A 20,136-nucleotide genomic window follows, 5' to 3' on the forward strand; every position below is an offset into this window, starting at 1 on the left:
TCGTAGTAGCTCTTCTGGTGATTCTGTTCCTGCTTCAGCTTTTCTCTAATCATCTGGATCTGCTGGGTGGTCTCTTCGACAAAGTCCAAACCAAATGCTGGGTGGTCTCTTCGACAAAGTCCAAACCAAATAACTCTCTATCTCAAACCTCAGACCAACAGGTAGGAGTCCGACACCTCCTACCATACATGCCTGGTAGGGTGCCATGCCCAGGCTAGCACGAAAGCTATTGTTGTAGGAAAACTCGATCAACGGTAGGTACCGATCTCATGCTGAGCCCTACTCCAATGTGCAAGCCCTCAATATGTCCTCCAATGTCTGGATGGTCTGCTTAGTCTGTCCATCAATTTGAGGGTGATAGGTTGTACTCAATCTCAATTGAGTACCAAAAGCTTCATGCAATGCCTCCCAGAACCGAGATGTGAACTTCGGATCCCTATTACTAATGATACTCTCGGGCACCCCGTGAAGCATCACAATCTCACGAACATATAGTCTGGCCAACTGCTCAGTAATGAAGCTCACCTTTACGGGAAAAAAATGGACAGACTTGGTCAATCTGTCCACAATTACCCAGATAGAGTCACAACTAGCCTGAGTCTTAGGCAGTCCCAACTAGCCTCTGACATCACCTCCTAAGACAATGGGCCTCGAGGAAATACAATCCTCTTCTGGAACATCAACAAACCTTCATTCCAAGACACACCATCTTGATTCTTCACACAGTCAAGGCACTCTTTTTGCACTTGCGCCTCTTTAATCTTCTCCATCAGCTCATTTTCAACTCTAACAGTTTCCATCTCGAGAAGTACACCCCCAAACAAAGAGGTCAATGTCAAATCCCAAAATTTCTTAATCACATCATAGTCACCCATCATCGAGCTAGATAGACTCACGGATTTTTGACTCAAAGCATCCGCTACCATATTGGCCTTGCCATAATGGTACTTCAACTCAATGTCATAGTCCTTCAGAAATTTCATCCATCTTCTTTGTCTCATGTTCAGCTCCTTCTGATCAAATAGATACTTTAAACTCTTATGGTCACTGAACACTGCGAACTTCATACCATACAAGTAATGCCTCCAAATCTTAAAGCCAAAAACAATCGCAGCCACCTCCAAATCTTGAGTCGGGTAGTTCTCCTCATAAGGCTTCAACTGCCTCGAAGCATATGCAATCACTCTGCTAGTCTGCATCAACACACAGCCCAGCCCCTTCCCAGAGGCATTTAATACAGCTCAATCTGCTCAGCAGAATCAGGAAGAACCAACACTGGTGCAGTTGTCAGTCTCTCCTTCAACTCCTGGAAGCACTCCTCACACTCGTGAGTCTATACAAATAGAGTCTCTTTGCGGGTAAGGCGAGTCAATGATAGAACCATCTTGGAGAATCCCTCAATGAATCTCCTAGGGGGCGTTTGGTAAGCGGTATTCTCCAGGATTCCCGGGAAACTAAATTTTTATAAATTTTTAATTTTTGGATATTATCGTAAACTGAATGTAAAAATCATATTTCTGAAAATCGAGATTCCCGGATAAAAAATTTTTTCTCCTTTACCAAACTCCCCCATATAGTAACTTGCCAGACCCAGGAAACTCCTCATTTCTGTAACGGTCTTGGGTCTCTCCCAATCCAACATAGCCTCAATCTTGTTTGGATCAACTGCAACTACTTCTGCAGAAATCACATGCCCAAGAAATTTCTCCGACTTGAGCCAAAACTCACCTTTTAAAGGCTTAGCATATAGTTTTTTCTCCTCCAGCACCTGCAACACAATCCTCAAGTGCTCTGCATGCTCCTCCTCATTCTTGGAGTAGATCAAGATATCGTCAATGAAGACGATCACAAAGCGGTCCAAGTACGGTTAGAAGATACGGTTCATGAAATCCATGTACACTATGGGTACATTGATGAGTCCAAGCAGGATCACCAAATACTCATAATGATCGTATCTCGAACGAAATACGATCTTGGGGACATCCTCCAGCTTGACCCAAATCTGATGGTATCCGGACCGGAGATCAATCTTGGAGTACACGCAAGCACCCCTAAGTTGATCCAACAGATCATCAATACGAGGAGGAGATACTTGTTCTTGATTGTCACCTTGTTCAGCTGTCTGTAATCAGTGCACAATCGCATAGTCCCATCTTTTTACTTAACAAAAATGACTGGTGCTCCCCATGGAGACACATTTGGTCGAATAAAATGCTTCGCGAAAAGCTCCTCAATATGCTTTTTCAATTCCGCTAACTCAGGTGGAGATATCTGGTATGGAGCTAATGAAATAGGACCCACACGAGGCAACAGGTCAATGGAGAACTCTATCTCCCTCTATGGCAGAAACTCAGGAATCTCCTCAGGAAACACCTCGAGGAATTCCTTCACCACAGGAATACCGGTAATGTCCTCCTATGTCCCACTCACCAAACCTCCCAACATGACATAACCATATGCCCTTGTTCTCAAGGCTCTCCTAGCCTACAACACTGAAATATAAAGCGAGGAACTGGCTATGGAATCACACGGAGACATCACCACTTTTTTAGCGTAACAATCAATCATCACACAATTCGTGGACAACCAGTCTATGCCAAGGATGATCTCCAAATTAGCCATCAGTTATCCTATCAGATCTACCGAGTACTCACGGTTATCTCACTGAAATATGACATCTCGATGAACAGTGGAGATATCACACTTTTCTCCGGTGGCGGTGGTCACCCGCAACGGTGGAGAAAGCACATAAGTAGGCAACTCAAGCCCTACAGCAATCGGGGTCGCGATGAAAGAATGCGTAGCCTTGGAATCAAATAATACATCAACAGTAGAACCACCAATGGAAATAGTACCTCTCACAAGGTTCGGAGCCCTGTCCGACTGCTGCTGATCCAGGGTATACACTCGGTCAGTGGCTCGTGGCACGACAGGTGCCGCTGTAGGTGCAGTAGGAATCATCTGCAATGGAATCGCCTGAACCGCTACAGCTCTCGCAGCCAAAGAGGGACAATCTCTTGCACAGTGGCCCTCCTTGCCACAGTGAAATCAAATGACCTGCCCGGTGGAACACGGCCCAACATGAAATTTCCCACATCCAGTGCATCTAGGAGTAGGAGGTTTAGCTGCACTCGCTGAGCCGAAGTCCTCTTGAACTGATTTGGCGCCTACCTAGCAGCCAACTGCTTCCCTTTTCCTTTTCCTGTAAACTTCTTATATGTCCAAGAAGTAGAACTACCAGTCCCCTTTACATCAGATACTTTGGCCTTCTTGGCCTTACTCACCACACAAACATCCTCAATGTCACGGCACTGCTGAACCAATGTGCCGAAATCTCTGGATGCAGCTCCAACAATCTTGTCTGCAATCTCCTCATTAAGTCCCCTACGAAACTTAGATGCCAAAAATGCCGATGTAGGCATAGCAATCCTGAAATGTGCAAATTTGGCCAGTTCATTGAACTTAGCTAAGTACTCATCAACTGTCATTAAGCCTTGCACCAACCGCTCAAACTCCCCTTGTTTCCTCTCCTGCGCATCATAGGGAAAATACCTCCCCAAGAAACACTCCTCAAAGAATGGCCACATGATAACATGGCCCTGCATCTCATAAATCTGAGAGGTGGTCATCCACCACTAATGAGCGTCTCCCTCCAACATATAGGTGGCAAACATCGGCTTTTGTGGGTCAGTGCACTGCATAACTCTGAAGATCTTGTCCAAAGACTGGAGCCATCTTGCTGCAACAATTGGATCATAGGATCCATCAAAGGAAGGTGTCTTATGCTTGCGGAAAGCATTCAGGCTTAAAATAAGGCTGCATCATCCGTGTGAGATGTCTGACACCCTCCATACGACTCTGACTGTCGTCCTCCGGAGCATGTGTCCCACCCCCTCCATGACCATCACTGGGCGGAGGCGACGGCAGTGGTGGCGGTGGAGGTGGTAGCGGAGGATGTTGGCCACCAGCATGACCAGTCCTCATCTCTTCCAACATGACCCTCATCGTGGTCATATTTGCCAGGCGGTTTGCCTCTAGCACATCCTTAGTGGCTTTCCAGATCGCCTCCCTCACGGCATTCAACATAGTCTGGTTGGCCACTTTAATGGCCTCCTGGTCGGCTTGTTGAGCCGTCTGCATCTCAGCTAATACAGCCACGACCGGGTCAGGTTGACCCTCATTCGTCTCCTGGTTCCTACTACGTAGTACCATGACTCTGCACAAGTTACACAAAGAATGAGTTGATCATGCCCACACAATGTGATCACGCATGCATCATCATAGTAAAACCCAAAAGAACACAACAGACAAAACACACAGCAATTCATCCTAAGTTATTGCATTACATACAGGTTTTTTCCCTAGAAAGTACTCTGATACCATAAAATGTAACACCTTGTGTGCACCGGTGTATTATCATACAAATGGTAATGGCGCAGCTAAATTAAATGCGGAAGCTAACTTTTTCTTTTCAATTATGACGTCATTATATTAACCAAGTTGATTACTTAATTCCTTTTCAAAACATTTCCTGTATATAAATTGCAATAAATAACTAACTGAATAACCTCATGTATAGAGGTGTATCTAGTCACGGAGCTACAACACATAGACCAGACAAAAATCTTGATACATTATACAACTCAAGTCTAAATAAATATAGTAAAACAATATGGCATGGACAACCTCATGCTCACCAAATAAGGCAACATAGCCAAACCAAGTCTCAACTCAAATAACATGATACTGAAAATAAAGCATAATCATTAATCAGGCATATCTGCAGTCAACATGCATAATCAACTCAGCTCCGGCCTCTTGCTGCCAGAGGTATCAACCCCCAAGGTACCTGAACCTGAAAATGTGCCTCAACACGGGGTGATATCTCTAAAAAAAAATCTTAGTAAGAAAATAGGTCCTCAAGGATCTCTCTGCCCCAAGCTCACTTACATGTGCAATATAAGTTCAAAAGCAGTATAACAGTGTAAGTTTCAAAATTCGTGCAATGCAGCATATAATCATGTCATGTGTGTAATAATCCTACTGGCCAGAGAATAAACATGCAGGAATTACATATGTCTACAACCTACAGTACAAGGCTCACCGCTTGTACCTCACCCATAGAATCACCATCTTGTATGTCTTCACATACTCAGGCTTACCGTCTAGGTGGAACACCACATACATGTCATAAGGCACTTGTACTTAACAGCTCAATAGTATTTCAATAATAATCATTTCTTGAAAACACATCATGCATATAAACCATCCCTCCATGAGGTATGGTGGAACCAACAGTGGGCAAAACCGAGGACACGAAAGCTTACCTCGCAAGCTAACAATCCAACTCAAGAGTCCACAACAGCCAAAGGACACCAAACAACAAAATCACAATCTGTTTAGACCAGAATTCTCATCAACATTCAAAATCTATAAGTTTCTTACATTATGACAATGTTTCCTTTTTCGTTTCACGCCTTTAGGCTTCTTCCAAAGCCATAAGCCCTTAATCTACGTGATTCTGACTCAGTTCAATTATTACAGAGGTTCACATCAACCAATCTAGGGTCTATAAACCAAATGTACAATTTTTTATGAACAAAACAGTACCCAACTCGAATTTTCCAGAATATATGGATATATGTTGGGGCCATATCTGGATATTCATATCCGGATATATGTCGGGGCCATATCCGGATATGATATCCGGATATTCATATCCGATTATCACCAACCCATATCCGGATATTTCACGTCAGAATGCAGTTCTGCATTTTTGCGAAGATATCCAACCAAGGTTCCATTTTTAACACATATACACGTTAAAGCATGCGTCTTTATACCCATTTAGACCATTGATCATGTTAGCTACTAATGGGAGGTAAATTCGTTCCCATCTAAGCCCATTTTGATGGCAAAATACCATCCGTTCTCTCATCTGATGAGCAACTTCAGCATGAAAATCACTTGTTTTACACTTTTGTGACAAAAACACAGTGGGGGAACGGATGATGACGTAATCCTTTGGAAAAAGGGGAACAGATTGAGAGCATTTATTGCACCTGCTCCACTCATTTAATGCTTCTGATCACTTTGCAGGAAACGTGGAAACAACGTCTTCGTAAAGCAGAGGCGGTGCACCACTCAAGCACAAAGAAACGTGAACAGCAGGGAATAAAGAGTTCGCATTGGCTGAAAAGAAAGCAAGACATGGGGGACTGAAATAAAACGGCAAATCTCAACAAAAGTTGTCCCATCCAACAAGTTGCAAGCTTCCAAACATTGTTGCCACCGCCCCAGCCATACTGTCTAGAAATCAATTCCAAGGAATTTTACAAGACTGCCACTCACTCTTCTGCCTATAAATAGGACGTCCCAAACACGAAGACATCATCGAATTCCTAAGGGATCAAATTCCTTAAAAAGAGATCAACTTAGTATTGTTTATAGTTTAATTTTGTATAGTTGTAATTATAGTTAAGTGACAACACTTCTTCTTATTCTGTATCATTCACTTGAGACTCCTCACGAGCATCAACCATCTTCTCCACTTTATATTTTGTTGTAATCTTTCTTGTTTCAATTTAATATAAGTGTTTCTTCTTTTCTTTCCATTCGTTATCTCTGAACTGAATCTCGGGTCTATGGGATTTCAGCTTAGAATAATTATGTTTAAGTTAACAGCCATGGGCTGAACCATCTGTGGAACGGATGAGCTGCAAAGCTCTTAAATAATTATTTTCAAAACTCTTGACTGAAGCTTTTTGTATTTCTTTGACTAAGTAAGCTATATTCATTGTGTATCAAAGGAAATTGAACAACTTAGTCAGTGGGGGAAGGTAATGTTTTGGCAACGACACTATTGATCACCTTAGGAATAAGGGGCCACTTCGTCCATTTTAAGATTCTGTACCAAGCACCTGTTGGAGTCAAGAGAGCCATAGGAATATGGAAACTTGTGAGCCATCTAGTCCATGAGCTGAGGAATCAGAGTTGGCAGTTAAGAAACTAGGACAAGGCCAAAAGGTGATAAGTCTTGAGCAGAGGAAATAACTATTTAAGAATGGAGCAGTAAATCTGTTCCTTGTGTTAAAACTGTTTTTAAAACCATCCACCTGTTGTCTCTTGATTATAGTTATTACTGTTTTATTTTTACTTTATTCAGTCTTGTATTTATCAATCTCAAATGATTATTATCACACCTTCTTTTGACAGGAAGAATCACATATATAACGAAGCGAGTAATTGTTTTCCATCTGACTGACCTTACTGTTCTTGAGGAACGTTGTCAAGACAGTGGGGAACGTTTGACCAGACAGTTCAATCACTAACTTTTCTTTTCATTTTCATATTCTATAAAATAGTTTAAGACATTATTTAGAGTTCTATCCTCGTGGGAACGATAATCTGGGCATTAATACAACCATTATTACTTGATGCATGCACTTGCACACTTGGGTTGGAAGGGAACAAAACTATTCTCCCTTGCAAATTTAGAACAGAGGAAAGTCCTCCATCAGAATATACATTTTTTCCACCATCAGCAAACCACCCAACAGCTACTTAATCCTATCATTTTTCATGCCAAGACTTGATCTTTAACAAGGAAACTCATGATCAATGTTGAGGAACATACCCAAAGGCACAAAACAGAAACCAAATGTGCTCATGGAGCTCTCAAGTCAGTCCCAAAGTTCTGTTTTCACAAGGCCACGAATTTGTCGAGCAAGCTTGGTCCTTTATCAACAAAATGGCTTATTGAGACAACACAAGTAAAGAAAATGGCTCCACAACACCCAACCAAATGGGCAGCCCCAACTTAGAATACCCAACCTACTCACACTCTCAAGGTTGCACCCTCCTTCCTTACCAATCACACACCCATGTGTTTACAATATTTGGAGAAGGAATCAAAGAGAAAGGATGAGTTTTGCTTGAGTTTTCATGAAGAAGAAGAAGGTGGCAAGCTATGAGGCTCAAATCTTCAGAAAGAGGCAAGTAGGAAATGTGGAGTTGACCTAAAAATCTATGTCACTTATTATTTATAGAGTCATTAAGTTTTACGCGTGAGTATTAGCAATAATTGCTCCGCTAATCATTTTAATCTTAAACTTTGGATTCTGAACCTAGCCATTTTTCAAGGAATTATCATATTTTTATTACAATTTTCGCAGCACTTTGCCGGTAGTTCTCATTATTTTGACTCCAAACTTGGTATACTAGTCCTAGATATTATTCTAGGAATATTCATGTACTTATTATAATTTTTTGGGATACTTCTTCGGTACGCAATTATGCATAGAAGAAAAACCGATATCTGCACTTTTTGTCAGAAAAGCGACTTTCAATATTATTAAGACCTTATTACAATCATTCAAGTCTTCCTATATTTATTCTAAGTCATTTATGGAATTATCTCTTAATCTCATATTTAATTTAATTTAATTCATAAATTAACGGTGCGGGTCCTTACATAAAACATATAAACTTGTTCATAGACTACATATGCCTACCAAAATAGATGTCAACTATAACATGCATCATATCTAATCATGTCTCCAAAACATATATCAATACGTAAAACTACTTCTGTAACTTTATCTTCTAGCCATTTTGCATTAGCCTCTTGCCTTTTGGAGGCTCTACTGCTACTTATGTATCTGTGATTTAAATCACAGCCCACGATGGATGAAAAATTAATCCCAATATGACTCTGCGTTTATGGAGTAATCTCCACCCACGAGTTCACTTACTGCAGGAAAGGTCAGATATAGAGCATAGCATACATCATATAAACATATCATAACTTATCAGAAGACTCCAAAAGCGTAATTTCTCACTTTGATCAGTCTATGAACTCCCAAAGTGTAATTTCTCACTTTGACCAATCCACACTTATTCTCCGAGAACCGAAGTCCCCCCACGGAGTTGTTCATTGATCAAGAACCATACTTATCATATCATATCATATAATATCATATCATAGAATCTATATGAATACAACTATACTAAGTATCTAACATATAAAACATACAAACATACAGATATCCTAATCATCATCCCACTGGATCATGGTGGATCAACAAGAAAGGAGAAAACTCCTTAAACCAAAAGCTTACGTGTAAGCAGCTTTCCTTATACTTAATTACTTGAAATTGGTCCGCTTAACTCACTTCTCTTGATTCCAAACTAAAATACATAAACATGGACATCATTAACTATCAATCCAAAACTTTCTTAACTTGAAGAAATCTACGTTTTCCAACTATAGTTCGAAATCTTCCATACTGACACAATCTTACTTATTCATTTATGCCACTCAACAAGTCTCTATATTAAACATCTTGACTTTCCATATTAACATAATATAGACTTCCTACTGAAAATTCTAACATATCCAAAACATAGACTTAGCAAAAGACTTATAATTTTCCTACCTTTTAACTTAACTTAACCATAACTTATCTCTTAAAACAACTTAAAATAATCTTAATTCAACTTATAAAAATCTTTAACTTACTTATTATTACATCATATAGCCTAAATATACACATGACTCAAGACCATCCTTTTTCATTTCTAAACCGTTCAATTTGGACTTTTACCGATTAAAAACCTATACATACACTAAAACTTCATAAAACCCATCATACAAGACCATATGAATTCTTTAAAATCATTTTCATAAAAGACCCAAAAATTGATAGATAGAAGATTAATTTAAGAATTCTAACCGTAGAAATTGAGAGTTTATACCTTAGATAGGTTAATGGGACCCATAAATAAACTTAGAACCGAATGAACTTCAAAAAACCATCCTTTTTTCAAGGAGGCAGCAAGTAAAGGTGATAAACGAGCCAGGGGCCTTTGGCTCAGCTCGTGAAGGCCTGAGCTTATATGCCTAATATTGGTTGTTGGAACAAGGCTTGGACTTGTATAAAAGCTCGTTTAGTAAAAAGGCCTTAGGCTCCAATTCAAAAGCTCGGCCTTGGAGCCTCTCAGACTCGCCTAGTATATTGATTTTTATTTATATTTATATTTTTTATACTATTTGTAATAGTCTTCTCTCTCTCCTCAATCCATTTCACCCCTATTTTATTAGTTAAATAGACTTTTTGAATGATTTTGTTTTATATTATGATGTTTGGATATACATTAAATTTTATACATTAAATTTATGGAATTACTAATGTTGTTAATTGTATATTCTGTTTGGATAAATTTTTGTTGTCTTATTTTTTTTAAGCAGGCTAACAGGTTAAATCAGGCTTTTATTTTTTGTAAATAAGGCAGGCCACAAGCCGATAATTATATTCATAACAGGTAACAGGCTTGGTAAGACCGACACATTTAAAGACAGGCTTAGCCTTTTAAGACCAAAGCTCGGCTCGGCACGTTAACACCCCTAGCAGCAAGGAGCTCGTGGCTAAAGGTGGACATATCTCACTCATATGAACTCTTATTAATGATCTAATACCAAGGCTATGATCATAAGATCTCATACTATAAGTTTCGTGAAATAGGATTTTTGGAAAAAGCGGCTAAAACTAGATAAAAATCTCACTCTATTCTCTCTTGACATGTGCGCCTAAACCATGTGGAAAATTACAAGTGAAATGCTCTTGGATGCTAGCCTATTTATAGGCATGAGGTCGTGGAGTCTAAGAAGAAAAGGGAAAGCTTCTCGTGGAAGATAACTTAGCGAGCAAGCTTCCATGACTTAGTGACTCAGTTTCCACGACTTGGTGAGCAAGTCACCTTACTTAGCGTGCAAGTTAACTTAGTGAACAAGTTAACTTAGTGACCAAGTTAACTTAGTGAGTAAGTTATCTTAATGAGCAAGTTAACTTAATGAGTAAGTTATCTTAATGAGCAAGTTAACTTAATGAGTAAGTTAACATAACTTGGAAGAAAAGCCACACTAATTTAGCGGCTAAGCAACTCAAGTGGTGTCATGGAGAAGCTACTTACGTAACTTAAGGACTAAGTTACTAAACTTGTAGAATAAGCTAACTTAGTGACTAAGTTTTCATGAAACTTAGTGACTTAGTCTTGAAAAGTAATGTGATGAAGAAGCTATCTAGGTAACTTGTAGGACAAGCTACTAGATAACTTGTTTAACAAGTAAGCTATGTGAATTTTGAAGAAGCTATCTTAATAACTTAGTGACTAAGTAAACTAAACTTAATGACTAAGCAATTGAAACTTAATGGAAAAGCTATAGAGGTAACTTGTTCAACAAGTAACGTACCTTGACCAACATGCAAGGTTACTTAATTGACAAGAAAGCTAAGATTACTTGATAAACAAGAAAGGTAACTGAGAAACTTATACAATACACCATTTAACATTCATTTGAAATAACTCTACTGTTTTTCATTTTCTCTAACCTTAACTTATTTTTCATAATTATTCTACTCATAATTAACATACCTTTATACCACTTAAAATTCATGAAATTTCCTAAAGAATTTGATTTTACTATTAGAATATAATTTACACCAAGTTTTGTGTAACACCCTGTATATATCCAGTATGTTATCATATCATTGTATTAAGCTGCGCTTAATTAAAATTGCAGAACAACTTTTTCTTTTCAATTATGACGTCATTAATATTAGCCAAGTTACTTACTTAGTTCTTTTTCAAAATATTGCTTGTATGTAATTGCAAATAAACATCTATTTAACTGAATAACCTCATATTATAAATAAGTGAGTATCTAAGCCACGGATCTGCAACACGTAGTCTTGACCATATCCTGATACATTAAACAACTCAAATCTAAAATACCAAAGTCAACACAACGTGGCATGGACAATCTCCATGCTCACCAAATAAGGCAACAAGCCCAACCGAGTCTTAACTCAATAATAATAAAAAGACAGTAAACATAAACAGCATCCAATATCCAGTCATGTCAGCATACAGTATAAATAAATCAACTAAGCTCCGGCCTCCTGCCGCCAGAGGCATCAGCCCCCAAGTTACCTGAAATAAGCTCCCTAAACGTGAGGTGAGATCTCTAAACAGAAATCTCAGTAAGGCAAGGGGTCCTCAAGGATATTCCACCCCAAGCTCACTTACATGTGCAATATAAGTTCTAAAGCAGTTTAACAATATCATTTCTAAATCAGTGCAACGCAGCAGATAATCATGTCATGTGTGTTATAACTAATCTACTGGCCAGAAAAATGCAGGAATACGTCTATTACCCACACAGTACGCGCCAATGTCGTACCTACCCACAGGATCAGATCCCATCTAGGTGAACACCACATACAATCATAAGCATTTGCACTTAACAGCTCAACAACATTTTCAATATCAAAGCATGTAAACACATTATGCATATAAACCATTCCCCCAATGGGTATGGTGGAACCAACAATGGCTAAACTTAGGACACGAAAGCTTACCTTGTAAGATAACTATCCAAGCCAAGAGTCCACACAAGCTCAAGGCCCATAAACAGCACAATCACAATCTGTTTATACAATAATTAATCATCAATAATCATTGCTCAATATTACATTAAGTAATTAAAGCTTTCTTACTCATTTTAAGTCATTTCATGTTGTTTCTACAGGAGGTATTCGAATACTCCTCGATGAGTATTCGAATACTCCCTGTTTCCAGAAAGTATTCGATTACTTTCACTAAAGTATCCGAATACCACAGTATTTGAATACCAAAACTCATTGTATTCGAATACTCTCTAGTATTCTAATACTTCTTCAAAGGTATTCGAATACTTTTCTTCCCAGAAAAGTATCCCAATACTCCTGCAAGGAGTATTCGACTACCAGAGGACAAGTATTCGAATACTACACGAAAAGTATTCGAATACTTCTCCAACAGAATGCAGAATTTCGAACAGAACTCTGCATAATCCAATTTTTAAGGGTCCAAAAGCGATTGGGAGTCCAATGACTCCCTAAACAGATGTTCATAAGTATGTTAAGAACTCAAAAACATATTCATTTACTTAAATGATCCATGTTTTATGTTTTAACCGATTAAACAAGCTTTAAACATCAAAATACAAAAGCTATGGTCATGGTATACCTCTAAGACAACTCCGAAAATGAGACAACAAAGAGGTCTCCAACCACACACCAAGGTTCTGACTTAGAAAAGACACGAATTTGACCCCCAAGCTTGGTCCTTTAACCCAAAGGATCACTTCTTGGCACCACAAATGACATGAACAAGGCCTCCACCAAGGTAGTTCACCAACTCAGCCCATAAAACCATCACTAACAGCCACTAAAATCAGCACACAACAACCTCTCACCCACAAAAGGATAGTTCACACTAAGGGATAGTGTTTAGGTGAAGAGACAAGGTAGAAAGATGATTTCTTTGATGTTTTTCTATGGAGCAAGAAGGTGGAAAGGGAGAGAAATGGACAGCAGCCAAGACTCCATAGTTTTTCACGTAGACACATCAAACATCTGACCTAGGTTATTGTGCAAAGGTCCTTATATAGTCCACTTAAGTGTAATCACACAGTATTAACGAAAATAGCTACGCTTAGCATTTTAATCTCAAACTTTAGATTCTGAACCTACTCATTTTTATAGGATTTGTCATATTTTTATTTTATTTTTCGCAGCACCTTTCTGGTAAGCACTTTTACATAGCCAGTATCAGTTCTGGCATCAGTTCTCACTTTTTAACTTGAAACTTAAAATCAAAGTCCTACATATAATTCCAGGAATATTCATGCACTTATTATAAATTTTCGAGATACTTCATCAGTACGCACTTATACCGTGAGCAGAACCGGTATCTGCACTTTGCGTCCGAAAAGTGACTTTCAGCAATATTAATCACTTACCAATATTATTTAAGCCTTCTCATAATTATTAAGGTCAATTATGGAACTATCTCATGAAACTCATAATTATTTAAGTAAATTCCTTAATTAACAGTGCAGGTTCTTACATTTTGCTAATTTGCAAAATGGTACCTAAGTTGTCTCATAATTTTGACTTTTGACCTTAACATCCAAATACTACTAATAAGGTCCTAATTGACTTGCTTGGCATAAATGACATTCCTATAATTAATATCATGATAATTTCATGATTAACAGATCAATCTTACTTAAATCCTTAATTTCATATACTTATTGATATGGGTTGTTATAATCACCACGCCTTTTTAAGATTTTGCCCTCAAAATCACATACATACCTGGCAATAACACAGGATAAAGTCAGAGAATCTCATCCTCCAGTTTTCAAGTAGCTTCTTCTATAGTCTTTCCTTCCCATTGGATTTTTACCACAGCAATAGACTTACTTCTTAATTTCTTTTCCTCTCTATCAAGTATCCTTAATGGTCCCACCGGAGTCTTTAAGTTCTCTCGTATCTGAACATTGTCAGATTGAATGATATGGGATTCATCAGAAACATATCTCCTGAGCTGACTGACGTGAAATACATCATGTAAATTAGACAAATTTGGAGGTAAGGCAAGCTGATAGGCAACTGGTCCCACCCTCTTAATAATTTGATAGGGTCCAATAAATCTGGGACTCAACTTCCTCACTCTTAGAGCACACCTAACACTCGTAACAGGTGATAATCTGACAAAGATATGATCCCTTTCAGAGAATTCTTTTGGTCGATGTTTACCATCGTAGTAACTCTTTTGACGGCTCTGAGCTTTCTTAAGTTTATCTCTTATCAAAACTATATGATCTGTGGTCTCTTGAACTATATCTGGTCAAAATAACTGATTTTCTCCAACCTCATACCAACAAGTAGGTGTTCTACACCTTCAGCCATATAAAGCTTCAAAAGAAGCCATACCCAAACTAGAATAAAAATTGTTATTATACGAGAATTCTACCAAAGCTAAATACTTATCCCATATTGATCCTTGCTCCAACGTACATGCTTTGAGCATATCCTCCAAAGTCTGAATAGTCCTTTCAGTCTGACTATCAGTTTGCGGATGATAGGTTGTACTTAGTCTTAACTGGGTACTAAAAGCCTGTTGCAAAGCATTCCAAAAACGAGAAGTGAACTTTGGATCCCGATCACTGATAATGCTTTCTGGAACCCCATGAAGTTTCACTATTTCCTTAACATACAAACGAGCTAACTGCTCAGTAGAGAAACTAATTTTCACTGGCAGAAAATGGGAAGACTTAGTCAATCTGTCCACAATAACCTAGGCAAACCCACAATAAAATACATAGAAATACTAACCCATTTCCATTCAGGAATATCAAGAGATTGAAGTAAACCAGAAGGCCTCTGATGCTTAATCTTTACCTTCCGACATACTAAACACTTATTCACAAACTTAGCAATATCCTTCTTCATACCAGACCACCAAAAATTCCTTTTCAAATTTTGGTACATCTTAGTCGCACCAGGATGAATAGTATTCTGACCCTTATAAGGTTCAGTTAATACCTCATCTACCATATGACCCTTAGGCACAACTACCCTTTTCTTAAATAACCTTAAACCTTGACTATCCAAAGAAACATCAGGTTGCACTTTCATAGCTACTAAATCAACATCAAGTTGCTGAGCTTCTTTTATTCGCTCAAGTAAAGTATTTTGCTCCTGAAGATTAAGATTCTCTATACTACCACCAGCTGAACTAACGGACAAATTTAAATTTCTAAAATCCTCATTCAATTGGTACTCTGCTATCATCAAACTAGCCATACTAATAAATTTTCTACTTAAAGCATCGGCTACCACGTTAGCTTTACCTGGATGGTATAGTAACTCATAATCATAATCCTTTATAAATTCCATCCATCTTCTCTGTCTCATATTCAATTCCTTCTGATCGAACATATACTTTAAACTCTTATGGTTACTAAAGACTTTAAAATTAACTCCATAAAGAAAATGCCGCCATATTTTCAAGGCGAACACTATGGCTGCTAACTCTAAGTCATGAGTAGGATAATTTCCCTCATGCAGCTTCAATTGTCTCGAAGCATAAGCAACCACCTGACGATTCTGCATCAAAACACAACCTTATCTTCGAGGCATCACAATATAATTCAAATTCACCTGCAGAATCCGGACGAATTAAGACTGGAGCAGTAGTCAACTTCCTTTTTAATTTCAGAAAATAAACCTCACACTCGTGAGTCCATTCAAACAGATTACCATTTCTAGTTAAACGGGTAGGAGGTAAAACCATCTGTTAAAATCCTTGTATGAACCTTCTATAATATCCTGCCAAACCAAGAAAACTCCTAATCTCAAAAATATTCTTGGGTCATTCCCAATCAAGAACAACTTTGATTTTACTTGGATCAACTGTTACTCCTTTAAAAGAAATGACATGTCCTAAGAATTGAATCTCAGATAACCAAAATTCACATTTGGAAGGCTTAGCATATAACTGATTATCCTTTAAAATCTACAACACAATCCTCAAATGCATATTATGCTGCTCTTCACTCTTAGAATAAATAAGAATGTCATCAATAAAGACAACCACGAACTGATCAAGATAAGGCTTAAAGATTCGATTCATATAGTCCATGAATACAACTGGAGCATTCGTAAGTCCAACGAAATCACCAAATATTCATAATGTCCATACGTAGACCTAAAAGCTATCTTCGAAACATCCTCCGATTTTATCCGAATCTGATGATATTTGGACCGAAGATCAATCTTACTAAACACAGAAGCACCCCTCAACTGATCTAATAAATCATCAATTCGAGGTAAGGGATACCTATTCTTAATTGTAGCCTTATTCAACTGATGATAATCTGTGCACAATCTCATAGTTCCATCCTTCTTCTTAACAAAGATCACAGGTGCTCCCAATAGGGATACACTCGTGCTAATAAAGTTCTTACTAGAAAGATCTTCTATCTGCTTTTTCAACTCAGCTAACTCTAGAGGTGACATCCTATATAGAGCTAATGAAATAGACCCCACTCCAGGAATATGTCTATAGAAAATTGAATTTCCCTTTATGGAGAAAAATGAGAAATTTCATCAGGAAATACATCCTCAAAATCACATACCACTGAAATACCTGAAATCGACTTTTTACTACTGCCGACCAGACCTCCTAACAAAAAATATCCACAATCTCCTTGCTTTAAGGTTTTAACAGTCTGAAGCATAGACAAATAAGGAGAATTTTGCACATCACTATTAGCAAAAATTATAACCTTCTTACTACAGCAATCAATCACAACTCTATGCTTCATCAACCAATCTATACCTAAAATGATTTCCAGACTCATACCCTCCAAAACATACAAATCAAACATATAATTTTTCCCCTCATAAACAAACTCAACATCCTTACATAACATAGAGGAAAAAACTTTTTCCCCTGTGGCAGTCTTAACCACCATCGGAGGTTTAAAATCATACAAAGGCATATTCAAACCAATTGCAACAAAACTTGAAACAAATGAGTGAGTAGCTCCAGAGTCAAACAAGACACTTATATCAATGCCATCTATAAAAATCGTACCTTAAACCAAATTTGAAGCTCTCTCAGACTGTTGTGGATCCAGTGTATGAACATGACCCGTAAAAGTAGGAGTTTGAACTATCGTACTCTGATCCATAGAATTTGTAATAGTCTGATTTGGGATAACTTATAAAGGAGAAGCTTGAAAAGGTATAGCCTGTATAGCTGTAGCCCGTCCTCCGAGCTTTGGACAATCCCTTATATAATGACCTATCTGGCCACACTTAAAACATAAGTTTTGATCTCTCCTATAGATACCAGGATGCATCTTACCGCACTTAGAACACTTTAGAAAAGATTTGAAATTTCCACTCTAGGGATTCCCAAGTTTCTTGAATTCATCACTAGATTGCTTAACATGTAAATTCTTTCCTTTCCCCTTGTTTTTCCACCATTGATTTCTGCTAGTGGAAGCTTTCGAATCAGACCCTTTACCATCAGAAGACTTCTTTGACAGGTTACAGACATCCTCAACTTTCCTGCATTGATTAACCAAGGTAGCAAAATCTCTAGATCTGCTACAAGCCATCAATTCTGCAATCTTCTCATTTAAACACCTTTGAAATTTGACAGCTAGAAATTCAGATGAAGGCATAACGCCTCTATAGTTTGCAAACTTAAAAAGTTCGTTAAACTTATCTAAGTAATCATCGATATACATAGGGCCTTGAACAAGTCGTTCAAACTCTCTCTGTTTCCTTTCCCCAGCATCCTGAGGAAAATATTTCTCCAAGAATAGACCCTCAAACATATTCCAAGTAATGACATGACCCTGCAATTCTAAAGGTTGAGTAGTATTGAACCACCACTCGTTAGCATCACCCTCCAACATATAAGCGGAGTATAGAAGTTTCATCTTATCCTGAGACCTCATAACCCTAAAGATCTTTTCCATAGCTTGAAGCCAATTAGCTGCTACTATAGGGTTACGAGTTCCACCGAAAGACGGAGGTTTGTGTTTTCTAAATGCAATTAATCTTCTTTCATCATCATCTATTTGCATCCGAATATTTTCATCATGATGATTAGCTTATGCTTTCAAATGAACGACACCAGCACCAGCTCCTCCTTCTGCATACATAACATGACGTGGTGAGAGTGGTTGAGGCTGCGGCTGTGGCGTAGGTGAAAGTGGCGGTTGATTTACATTCATGTCGGCCCTAAGCTCTTCCATCAAAATTCTCATCATATGTTCATTATTAATTCTGTTGGAATCTAGCATCGCTTAATAAGTTTGCCTATTGGTATCCATATCAGTTTGTCTATTGGTATCTATTTGTTGTTGCATTTCAGCCAAATCTGCGGATATAGGATCTGGCTGACGACTCGATGATCCCTGAGTTCTCCTAGGAGGTACCATGACTCTGCACATGTTACACAAAGGAATGAGTTGATCAGGCCCACACTAGGTGGTCGCACCTCCCTAATCATAGTAACTACCTAGAATCACTTCAGAGTATCTAACTTATGGCAATACATAAGGAATTTCCTAGACCATGCTCTGATACCATAATATAACGCCCCAATTTCATTAATCGGATTGTTAACTTACATATGGTACTTTTATGCGCATGAAAATTTCTTTAGCGGAAGTCTTTATTTGCATTTCACCATTACCTAGTGTAATTATGTGAGTAAACTTTTTCTTTTCTTTTTATATGTATTGCCATGCTTAATTCATTATTCAATCTCTTATTATTATCTGTACACTCCCATACCTGTACAGTGTTCTTAATTATTTTCCATAACTTATAAATAATCGTAACTAATACACAAATCACGAAACTGAATATACATCATATATTATACTGAATATCATACTCATACCAAATACATACTGAAAGTAACATCAAACATATAAACTTGTTCATAGGCTACATATGCCTACCAAAATAGATGTCAACTATAACATGCATCATATCTAATCATGTCTCCAAAACATATATCAAAACATAAAACTACTACTGTAACTTTATCTTATAGCCACTTTGCATTGGCCTCTTGCTCTTTGGAGGCTCTCCTGCTACTGATGTACCTATGATTTAAATCAAAGCTCACAACGGGTGAGAAATTAATCCCAATAAGACTCTGGGTTTATGGAGTAATCTCAACTTATGAGTTCACTTACTGCATGAAAGGTCAGATACAGAGCATAGCATATATCATATAAACATATCATAACTTATCAGAAGACTACCAAAGCATAATTTCTCACTTTGACCAGTCTATGAACTCCCAAAGCGTAATTTCTCACTTTGACCAGTCAACACTTATTCTCCGAGAACCGAAGTCCCCCCACAAAGTTGTTCATTGATCAAGCACCATACTTATCATATCATATCATATAATATCATATCATATAATCTATATAAATGCAACTATACTAAGTATCTAACATATAAAACATACAAACATACAGATATCCTAACCATCATCCCACCGGATCATAGTGGATCAAGAAGAAAGGATAAAACTCCTTAAACCAAAAGCTTACTTGTAAGCAGCTTTCCTTATACTTAATTACTTGAAATTGGTCCGCTTAACTCACTTCTCTTGATTCCAAACTAAAATACATAAACGTGGACATCATTAACTATCAATCCAAAACTTTCTTAACTTGAAGAAATCTACGTTTTCCGTGTATAG

At 37.9% G+C, this 20,136-nt stretch overlaps 2 protein-coding genes across 2 annotated transcripts; both read right to left on the reverse strand.

The window, feature by feature from the left end:
• Positions 1–1,231: 1,231 nt before the first annotated feature.
• On the reverse strand, positions 1,232–3,605 carry LOC133285399 (uncharacterized). Its single transcript, XM_061482605.1, has 3 exons — positions 3,239–3,605; positions 1,586–1,677; positions 1,232–1,306 (listed from the first exon to the last, which is right to left on the reverse strand). Exons 1-3 carry the CDS (start codon positions 3,603–3,605, stop codon positions 1,232–1,234), a joined length of 534 nt encoding a protein of 177 aa, XP_061338589.1.
• Positions 3,606–17,803: 14,198 nt separating this feature from the next.
• On the reverse strand, positions 17,804–18,493 carry LOC133285400 (uncharacterized). Its single transcript, XM_061482606.1, has one exon. It carries the CDS (start codon positions 18,491–18,493, stop codon positions 17,804–17,806), a length of 690 nt encoding a protein of 229 aa, XP_061338590.1.
• Between the last annotated feature and the right edge of the window lie 1,643 nt (positions 18,494–20,136).

This window comes from Gastrolobium bilobum, unplaced genomic scaffold, assembly GCF_033153095.1.
Source record: "Gastrolobium bilobum isolate Gb01-03AN ecotype WA unplaced genomic scaffold, APGP_CSIRO_Gbil_v1 utg8575, whole genome shotgun sequence".
NCBI lineage: Eukaryota > Viridiplantae > Streptophyta > Magnoliopsida > Fabales > Fabaceae > Gastrolobium > Gastrolobium bilobum.

What these genes read in the sequence shown, in the direction of transcription:
- LOC133285399 (XM_061482605.1), bottom strand. Translation starts at nt 3,605, where the DNA reads ATGCAGGGCCATGTTATCATGTGGCCATTCTTTGAGGAGTGTTTCTTG. An exon ending in ATCTGATGTAAAGGGGACTG is followed by an intron (nt 1,678 to 3,238) that starts GTAGTTCTACTT and finishes TGATTTCTGCAG; the next exon opens with AAGTAGTTGCAGTTGATCCA. An exon ending in TGAGGAGTTTCCTGGGTCTG is followed by an intron (nt 1,307 to 1,585) that starts GCAAGTTACTAT and finishes GAGTGCTTCCAG; the next exon opens with GAGTTGAAGGAGAGACTGAC.
- LOC133285400 (XM_061482606.1), bottom strand. Translation starts at nt 18,493, where the DNA reads ATGCAAATAGATGATGATGAAAGAAGATTAATTGCATTTAGAAAACAC.